Here is a 10,251-nt window from a genome sequence, read left to right as displayed (position 1 = left end):
CCAAGTGAACATATACATAATTACCAGTTTTTTTAAACACGTACTTTGTTTCACAAAGCGGGAACCCATTGCCAATAGAGCTTTGTGATTTGTAGATGACGGAGGCTTGTCCCGCCCCACGTAGACCCACGCGCGAGGCCCACAGTGCAAATCGTATTGGACAGTAAAGTACAAACACTGTCCCAAATCACAACATGGATAAACTTTCAAAAGGAATGAAGTTTATTTTATTGACCACAAGTAAAATTAAATGGCTGTAAAAACAGTGAATTATTTTAAAGCTAACAGGCAATGACTTAACAGGATATTAAGTTTACTCAGTATCTATAAATGCTAATTTCCTCTGTCATGGAGAATGTCTGCTCCGGTTTTGTTATGTTAACCCACTAAGAACGAGCAGAGAATTATTACTTCATCAAAATTCTGACCACATAAAAAAAAAATGTGCAAATAGCAATAACGTTACCACGATCCAAGTAACGGATTCCTCGTTTTATCAGTACGAATAATAGACGAAACACAATCTTGATGTGCATTAAATTTATCTATCTTTTTTATTATAGATTATCACTACCTTGCATACCTGTTAAACTAGTGAAATGTGTGCTTTAACTTTATGTACTGCTCTCAAACTATAACTGACACAGCTAACTAATGTCACGGTTTAATAAAACAAACCCAGCGTGTTTTTGTTTTTTTTTAATCTTATTTGATATCTCTTATTCTGTTATTACTTCTTAGTTAACTTCTTCAAAATTGTACAATATTTAAAAATGCAATGAAAAGGCAGGGTGGAAGCTGACATATTTATGAACAAACCAGTTTAACTCGTTGCATGAAACTTTTAAAACGTAGCGGTATCGTGCTGGAATGAACTTTCATTTTCAAAAGAGCTTGGTTGTGTTCGCAACCTTATAATGTATAAATAAGACCATACAATGCAGGATTCAATGATAATGTGGCACAGGGTTTTTTTTTTTTTTTTAAACTAGCTGCATAGGTGTGTAAGATTTTTTTAGTTACCAACATCTCAGTCAACAACTGAAGACAGACAAGAGGATAATTCCGTACCGCTTAATTTGCGCCAAAGAAATATAACCTGGTTAACTGTACTGATAGCATGGCAAATGCTTAGATGACAGATATTGTTGCATTCCTGTAGAACTTGTAGGATAAAACAAAATGCATTTCAACAAGGACGTGCATTGGTTCCATTATTTTGTTGAGCACAAGGTTTCAATAAATACTTTGATTTAAATATAGGCCTATTATGGGATAGATTGGGGTATTTAGTCTATTTAAAACAGTAGGTAGACTTTTTTTTTTTTCAATTATTACTTATATAAACTTAATAAGACCATTTCGCAACTGCTTTCCAGGCAGGTAGCAAATCCTCACTACTGCCTTAAAAAGTGAACTTCTAGCCCTGAATAACTAAACCGCCTGACCTAAGATCACTGTTGCCCCTTTGTCTTGTGAAAATTGTTTTATAGTATTTATTATACAATAATCACTATAGATTTCAGGACTAAAGGGCTTCTTCCAAGTACCTTATCGCTTCCTGTGCTCCAGGGTCATCTTAGCTTAGTGGTTAGCTGCCATCAGACTGTGTTACCTGCTGTACCAGGAAGCCGTAACTGCTTAAACTCAGTATTTGTGTTGTCGTCTTATTGTATATCAATGGCAGGTAACCAATTTGAACATTTATTGTGAAACAAATTTGCACTAATCCTCTAAAAACAGTACTACTAATGAGCCATTGCTACACCGAGCCAAAAAGGGATAAAGGCACACCACAGCGACACCTAGTGGGGGCATATGTTCCTGCATTTACTTTTTGCAGTGATGTCAGCTACAGTATTAGGATACATGGACACAAAGACATTGGTAGATTAGTTGAAATAAATTTATTGGTATTCATTTGATCCACTGTACAAAGCAAATGTTGTCTTGTGTTTCGACGCAACATGTAGGAGGAAGAAAAAACAGGATTGCTGGATTGCAACGCCCACTTACACACCAATACAAAGAACTCCCTGGAACCAAAATGAAAGAAGTAATCACTAAAACGTTCAGCTATGTAAACATAGTGCATAGAAATGAGCATATTTAAATAAGTGCATTCAGAATAAATAACATTTATAAAATACACATTTAAGATACTTAGCAGATTTACATCCTTATTTAAAACATGAGTTTCTCTTTCCTGGCAGAGTTCCTTATTACATGCGCTGATGGAAATAAGACTCCTAATGCACAGCAGTTTCACCCATTCCAGGTTTTACTAAGAGCTTGATCAGCTTCAGTGTAACAGTATAACAAGCTCAGGGTGTGTGGTTTTTTTTTTTAATTTTTAATTTAGTCGTCTCCAGTTTTTTACCCCGGTTTTCTCCCCAATTATCTCTATCCTCGGCTCACTGCTCGCAACCCACCCCACCACTCCCCGTCCTCCGAAACGTGCTCCTGCCAATCTGTCGTTTTGCGCACTGCGGATCCACAGTGAGGCTACCAGACCTATAGTGCCGGAGGACAACACAGACCTGGCGGTTCCACTGCAGAACCGCAGGCGCCCTATCGGCTACAGGGGTCGCTGATGCGCGATGAGCCGTGGATTTCCCTGTTGACCTTAGTCCTCCCTACCCGGGCAGCGCTCGGCCAATTGTGCGCTGCCCCCTATGAACTCCCGGTCACGATCGGCTGTAACATAGCCTGGACTTGAACCTGCGATCCCCAGACAGTCAGGCACGTCCTGCACTCCACGTGGAGTGCCTTTACTGGATGCGCCACTCAGGAGCCCCAGGGTGTGTCTTATTAAACATAGTCCAACTAGGAATGGTTCAAACCCCTATGCAATGGGAGTCTGATTTCCGTTCCCATTGCACTGAAAGACGTACCATGAACGGGTCTCTATTCAAGTGCCTTCACAATTGCCTCGTTGGCCTCTACGCTGATCTGAGCCTCAACTCTGGCTGTCTCGTCTGCAGCTCCCATCAGCTCGGACTGTGCTTTCTCCAGATTAGCCCGGGCAGCCTGGCGATCACAGACAAGTCCATTAAACACAGAGCGTCCAACAGATGTTATACAAGGAGTCCACTACCAAGCTGACGTGCACAAGGAAGAGCCTTCTGTCATTTCAGGCTGTTCAGAATCCAATAGAAAATATGCAGAGTTTACATCACGCCCAACTCAACAGGGTTCAGAGGAACCAGTGTGTGCACGTGGACCTATTAAATTCTGAACAGTGGTTCAATGAAAAGGTCAAGTGAAGAAAAAATTAATAAAAAAAACTCAGGCACTGTCACCATGAACTGACCTTTATTTCCTTATTATTGTGTGTTTCTGCAGCGATGGAAATAAGACTCCCATTATTTAGCATAGTTTAAATGAGACATACATGTGACTAATGAAGCTCACAGTAAAACTTGGAATGGCTGAAAAATGCTATGCAACAGGAGTGTTATATCCAACCCTACATACATAGAAGTTGGTGAGATTAGCCTGTGTCTCTCTAGAAGAGCCAGTGACATCTATGATCAGCCACTCTGGATTTCCTTTTCTTTTGCTACCGAATCTCTGCTGTGCTGGAGCTTAGAAATATTTATTAAGATACTTTGAGTGATCAAGCCTACAACACACATGGCTTTAGCAGGCAACCAGAACAGACCAGCAGCTCCTCAACACACACACACAAAAAAAAAAAAAAAAAAAAGGTAATTGCATTAAGAACCACTCAAAGATGGCAAACATCCTATTGCGAGTACTCACAGCTACATCCAGATTCTCTAGCGGCACTGCTTCTTCAGCCAGCAGCTGCACAGAGGAGTCTGCGTTCACCGTCACAGAACCACTGCTCACTGCAAACAAACACACACCATGCAGAACTGTTAGCAGCGCGATGGTGGTAGCTTCTGGATTTTATTACAAGAGTCTAATAATACTTAAGAGGAGAACGTCATGACTCACTCACACTGTTAAAGATGTTGCTTTTCAAAGTCCCTTACTAATAATACTTTAATCAGTCAGGCATGGAAAGAAGACTCCCGATGAATATCAGCTTCTGTTTAATACATACCTGAGCTTGTTAGCTATACATAATGGGACTCATAGTAAAACCTGGAATACGGGAAACTGCTATGCAATAGGAGTCTTATTTCCATCCCTTGCTGTATGTATATTCTTACGACTTTACAGTGATGCAAACCTACTGCGTGGAACGGCTGTAGTATTTCGGCACTGATTGATGCAGTACATTCTTTTTTTTTTTTTTACCGAAGTATTTGCTTGAAGCTCCTTCCTCGCCGAACACAGTGACGACCCCGGGTCTCAGGACCTGCAGCGTGGGCACGTGGGCCGGGAGGATACCGAACGCGCCCGTCAGGGTGGGAACGTCGATCTGTTTCACGTTAGCATCTTTATAATACACCTGCAAGACAAAACAGCATCAGACCTGGAAAGACGATTCCCCATTGCATAGCAGTTTGAACTATTCCTGGTTTTACTGGGAGTTTAATCAGACCCAGCTGAGCCTGGCATTACAATATGAAACAAGCTCTCATTGTTGCACACCATGATGATACACTATTGATCAATCAGCAACTCTCATGATTTAAGCAAACGTTACAAAAATAAAATGCCCCAAATTGTTAAAAGACTAAAGTATAGGAATGCCTTTAGTACCCTGGGTCGTCGGCATGAAACAGATCATTTAAAACAAAGAGCTTCTGATGCTAGTTTGTGCTCCAAAGTATTCTCATTGATACAGCGTCTCTGGGCCAGTAACACTGCTGCACATCTCAAGGTTGAAGGTCCAGCCCACACAGAACTGTCAAACACACTCGCGCAAAGTACCGGCAACTGCAAAGGCCCCATGCATACAAATGCATAAAAAGATACAGTACTAAATTAGAGAGAGACTCCCATAATAGAACTACGTGTATATTTATGCAGGACGAACTCTTGACAATTTCAGACAAAACGAGTAAGCGATTTCAAGTTCATAACTGGATACTATTATTATTATTATTACTATTATTATTATTATTAAGCATTCCTGAACTCGCATTCTCGAGCATGCAAATCACTTATATGCGTTGATATAATCGGATTTTTCCCACTTGTCCGCACAATATTACACCACGCGGCCTGCTTCACTAGCTAAATCCCCGGTCTTGGATTACCTGAGTCGGCGAAGCAAAAGTGAAGGACATCTGGGCCACAGAGGCAGACGGCGCGTCGGCGTAGCACCGGGCTTGGCAGAATGCAGGAATGGAGCGGCGGAGTAAGAACCGGGCAGCCAGCATGGTTCGGGTACTCGGTGTATCAGAGGGCAAACCAAAAGAGAGACCGGGGCCGAGCTTCTACCTCTGAAACAGCAAACACTAACAGAGGCTGATATCAATGCGCCTCAGAAGCTCGTACAAGGACACGGGCAGCTACCCACAAACCCTCTGTGGCCGACCTGAGGCATCATGGGAAATGTAGTTCTTTAAGGAAACAATTAACTACCAATCCCAGCACGCAGACAGAAAGCGGGCGTGACGTCTTATGGGAGCTGTAGTTTTGACGGCTTTCGCTTTTTGCATCTTACTACAGCGTATTCTGATTGCATTGAAGCGGTTTATAAACCGCCACCAGGAGGCGCGGTACGAACATCACTGAATCGATTTACAGTACGGTATATGGAGCCTACATGACAAAACACAAAACTACATACTTCTAAAATACAAGCACAAACAATTCTCTCTAAAAGCACATCTAAGCAATTAGCCTTGCACCAAATCTAAGATGAGAGCGTGCAACAAAAGGACTCTGGAATCGCATTATTATTATTATTATTATTATTATTATTATTATTATTATTATTATTATTAATTGTATCAACTAAGCCTCGCGTGAATCTCGTATCGTAGTATTATACCCGCTTCCCCTGTAATAAATGTTCTGCTTAATTTTAGATATTTTTAATGAATGCATTCCGACCTGTCTGAGATGAACTGCAATCCTCATGCAAATTAAAAAAAGCCTGTTTATAAAACACAGACCCCAATCCTATAAAACATACCTTTAGCAGACTCTTCAGCGTCATGATCTCAGCACTGTCAGCTCCCTGCAGTAACAACTGACAATGCTCATTACGTTAAGATTAAGGTTAGGGTTAAGGCTAGGGTTAGGACATGTACAGCGAAATCGTTATTATAGGTTAGACTCCCATTGCATAGCAGTCTGATCCATTCCTGGTTTTACTATGATCTTAATAAAACACACCTGAGCTTGTTACCCACACACTGTGGCTAATCAAGCTCATATTAAACCCTGGAATGGGTGAAACTGCTATGCAGTAGGAGTAATATTTCCAGCCCTGTGTGATAACTATTATAAGAATCGCTAATCATAGCCTGGGCAATATAAACACATCAGTTACGCAGCTAAGCAGTGTAAATGTCCAATAACGTAATAAATAGATTAGATTTGGGGAGTTATCGCAATAACTCCTACTCCTGCGACCTGCAACTAAAGCGATCTTTTTATAATAATTTCTGTTGTGCATTCTGCACACAGCGCTTCCCGCTCTCATCCACCCCCCTACGCGATATCGGTAAAGGTAGGTGAAGGTGTTGGAATGCTGGAGTGGAATCGCTGCGTGGGTGCAGTGACGTCAAAGAGTGTTGACGGGGGAGTCTATTTTTGACAGCTGTTCGCCGCAGCCTAGTGCCCACTTTTCCGCCTTCCTCGGCTTTTCAGCACAAAGACCACAAGTGTATTATATAGAAAGTCAAACCCCATTTACTAAGTGTGTGAGGAACCGTAGGTGGAAGCAGCAAGCTCGCTACGTCAGTCGATTGATTTATTTGCATGTTTTTGTTATAATATAAATCTATAGTCGCAGGAGTCTTTGTGTTCGATTCCACTCCTCGTTTATAAATCATTTACGCATACACAGTCAATACGATCTCAAACCGCCATTAAACCCCCCCGGTAACACAATGTGTATTTCCACAATGTAGATTTGATTTATTCTTTCAGCTTACAGACACGGATAGCAAACAATGCAAGTTGGGTTACTAGCATAAAATAACTAGGGTTCAGTTACATGCATAAACCTGCAGAGCTAAAATGCAATCCTGGTTAGGCTGCCCTGTATTATATGAGACTGGACTGGACGTCTTCTAACGGGTAGGTTATAAATTAGCTTAATATAGCCCAAACGGTGTGGTGTAGTCCTACTGTCTGTGTGTGGGTGGTTGATTTAAAGCTATACAGTGCAACGACTATCATACATTTAAATACCTCTATCTAATATAGGTTACCCCTTTTTACCACAGCCTTCTCGTGTCGAATAATTGTATAAAATTACTGCACCTGAAAAATGCACGCCCTCAGGGCAAAACACGCAACAAGAACAAACCAATATTTTTGTTTTACTCGAATGGCTAGTCCAGGCGAAGCCCGGTACCGCCGCCCTGCTTGCTGTTTGCAATACAACGTGCACCACAATTATTACCCAACAACACGGCAAAATCACACACAAGCGCCATACGTTTGTATGGAACACATATGCTAATAATAATTTTGTGCTAATTTGTATGTTAATAGTTGCCATTAGACGTAATTTTATTGCAGTGCCACATGTATGCAATGTCTTTTTTTATGTATGCACTAGTGGGCTACTGCATGTGTATTTTCATACCATTTGACATGTGCATCATTGCTGCATTTTGCTTGTGTGTTATAGATTTTTCCAAATATAAACTCATATCAAAGTGACCTGTTTCGTACACAACCCTATTTGTTAGCTATGTACGCGTCAGTTAATATAAAACGTAGGCTTTGCCAGTACTAGTAGGACTACAATAAGAATCACCGGATGATCGAATCAGCCGCATAATGCAATGAAGAACAGCATTCCTTTGCTGTTTGTCAAGTTGAAAGCACCGCTTTGTGGGACCAAAGTGAAGTATGCAGATATGATCTCGGTGAGAGGTGTTCGACTGTGCCTGCACGCTTACACAAATGCATAGAGACTCACGCACAAGCCGCGGAGGGTAATTCTCAATGTCGGCTCTTCACTCAACCATTGCCGCCTCAGATGGACTCGCTTCCCCGAATCTCCAGGCTTTCCTGAGTCACGAGGTGCATCTCCGACCAGAGTGGGTGTGTCCTAAAGCCGAGGGTTTCATTCATAAATCCTTTTAGCTTTTAAATCAAAATTAAGGTGTTGGGAGTAAGGTTGGATGCCTATTGGCTTCTCGCTAAATACCCCTGCATGGAACACATGAATTACAATTAGGTGAGTCCTCCAGTCTGTTATGCTTTATATGTGTGCAGCTAGGCTAGTCTACCGTTCCTATGTATACTTTGAAAATATACCCTATTTTAATTGACACAGTATGGAAAAAGAAAAAAAAAAAAAGACTAATGCGTTTGTGAATCAAATGTATTAAATAAGAAAATAAAACAAGTGATCTTTATTTAATTATTTATTTATTTTAAATCACATTGGGGGGTATTTAAATTAGTTCAACGCGACGTGATGAGATTTAAAAAAGAAGAAGAAAAAAAAAGGGGGCTCGTGCATAAAGGACCTGCTAGATTTAAAATAAAACGGAACTGCGCGTGGCATCCTTTCTGAGATCGCGGGAGTAGCTTCTTATCGTTTTTATTGAGCGGTATGTTTTGTTTTTAAATGCATTTCCAACAATAATTAAAATACGTCTATAGTCCATTATATATATCTGCGACAGCGCAATGTGATCTATTAATAATCTATAATTCCGAGGAAGCCGACGTGCCTTTACTTGCGCCTCTCTTTCAGACAGCAGCGTTGGTTTTTTTTATGCTAGATGTGTGGAAATAGGTTAATACAACAGCGCTGATTTAATGGGACGAAACGCCTGTTTAAAGATGTAATCGTTACGCCGGAGTAGCTCTTAATTCTGACTGAGTATTCTTTACCTGCCTTTTTTAGCCAGTGTGTTCACTGATACAGCTATAATTCTACAGCAGTGCATGCGGCCGTGGGCAATACAGCGCAAATGCATTTACATTTGCATTTACGAGACATAATATAATCACGAAGGCTGTTTTGCAAGCTGTAGGTTAATCGTTATGAACAGTTATGTTTCCATTACAGACTCAATAATAATAATAATAATAATAATAATAATAATAATAGTCTTGTTGCTTGTACAGTGACTGTTCCCTGTTTTTTTATGGGCCTCTGTACAATTCTGCTGCACTCACATTGTTTGTGGAATATAATAGTACCAGAATATAATCAGAACTGTTACGTGTTCACACTGCGTGGCAGGATAGCTCTAGCGGGCCAGGTCTTTCCCTGCTGACTGACAGATGCAGCTCTTTAAGTGGGATCCGTTTTCTCCTCTCCTCAGTGTGGGCAAACAATCCTTGGATTGGCCAGTGTCTCTCAAGCTGTGGCTGTAATTTATATGGATTTTGTTTGGACAGCAGCAGTAGAGCCGGCTGCGCACTAGTACGTCTTTACACGGAATAGCAAGGTGGCTTTCCTTGTGCTCCTATCACACAGGCGATTCGCAGTGTCTTAGCGCGCAGTACAGAAATACAATAGTATTGTTTGATTCATACACAGGTGTAACTATTTTTTTACAATGATTGTACGTTTGAGTAACAAAAACACAATTTATTTTGCCTGATTTCACACAAGCTCCGGTGTCCTCGCAGCTATGCTCTATATCATATACATTTTCCTATATTTTACGTGCTTGATATTCTCTTATGTTTTGATCTGTATGGTTCTCTTTGGCTGTTTCTGCTTCGGTCGTTCTCTGCCATGCTTACTAGCTAATGCTTCTGAAAAGACTCCCCACGATTGTGGGAAGGATGCTTTACAAGTGCAGCTTCATCTATGGGCTTTAGTGCAAAGCCTTAGAATGATAGTCCGAGTTAGAGACGTTTATCTTTCAGGTGAGATGTAAAACCGCGGTCCTATTGTAAGTGACTCTGCAGCAGTTTCAGATAATGCGTAATCCACCCTTAGTCTCTATAAGTCGCTTTGGATAAACGCGTCTGCTAAATGATTAATTCACAGTGCTGCAGATTTGAATCTGAGATGTAGAGACACTGTATGAACAATGGCAGGCTCACTTACGTGTCAGTTATTGATGTGTTTAATTACTGAACTGCACAGAACAGACCAGGGCTCGCATCAGTCTTTACTTCTTTCATTCAGCTCAGCTGGTTTGAAAGCTCTGGTTGATACAATCGAGTGCCACT

The 10,251-nt window shown here is 41.0% G+C and overlaps 1 protein-coding gene across 1 annotated transcript; it reads right to left on the bottom strand.

The window, feature by feature from the left end:
* Nucleotides 1-1,888: 1,888 nt before the first annotated feature.
* atp5f1d (ATP synthase F1 subunit delta) lies at nt 1,889-5,445 on the bottom strand. The gene is made up of 5 exons (XM_041229123.1): nt 5,178-5,445; nt 4,270-4,423; nt 3,766-3,854; nt 2,895-3,030; nt 1,889-2,036 (listed from the first exon to the last, which is right to left on the bottom strand). The coding sequence occupies exons 1-4, from the start codon at nt 5,298-5,300 to the stop codon at nt 2,908-2,910; spliced, it is 489 nt and encodes a 162-aa protein (XP_041085057.1). The 5' UTR covers nt 5,301-5,445; the 3' UTR covers nt 1,889-2,036; nt 2,895-2,907.
* Nucleotides 5,446-10,251: the final 4,806 nt, after the last annotated feature.

The sequence above is a fragment of the Polyodon spathula genome, chromosome 26 (assembly GCF_017654505.1).
Source record: "Polyodon spathula isolate WHYD16114869_AA chromosome 26, ASM1765450v1, whole genome shotgun sequence".
NCBI lineage: Eukaryota > Metazoa > Chordata > Actinopteri > Acipenseriformes > Polyodontidae > Polyodon > Polyodon spathula.
The sequence above is the reverse complement of the archived record's forward strand: the minus strand, read 5'-3'. Positions and strand labels throughout refer to the sequence as shown.

Coding starts and splice junctions, on each gene's coding strand:
- atp5f1d (XM_041229123.1), bottom strand. CDS start 5,300: ATGCTGGCTGCCCGGTTCTTACTCCGCCGCTCCATTCCTGCATTCTGC. Junction 4,424..5,177: donor CTTTTGCTTCGCCGACTCAG/GTAATCCAAGAC, acceptor TTTGTCTTGCAG/GTGTATTATAAAGATGCTAA. Junction 3,855..4,269: donor AGCTTCAAGCAAATACTTCG/GTAAAAAAAAAA, acceptor GTTTGTTTGCAG/TGAGCAGTGGTTCTGTGACG.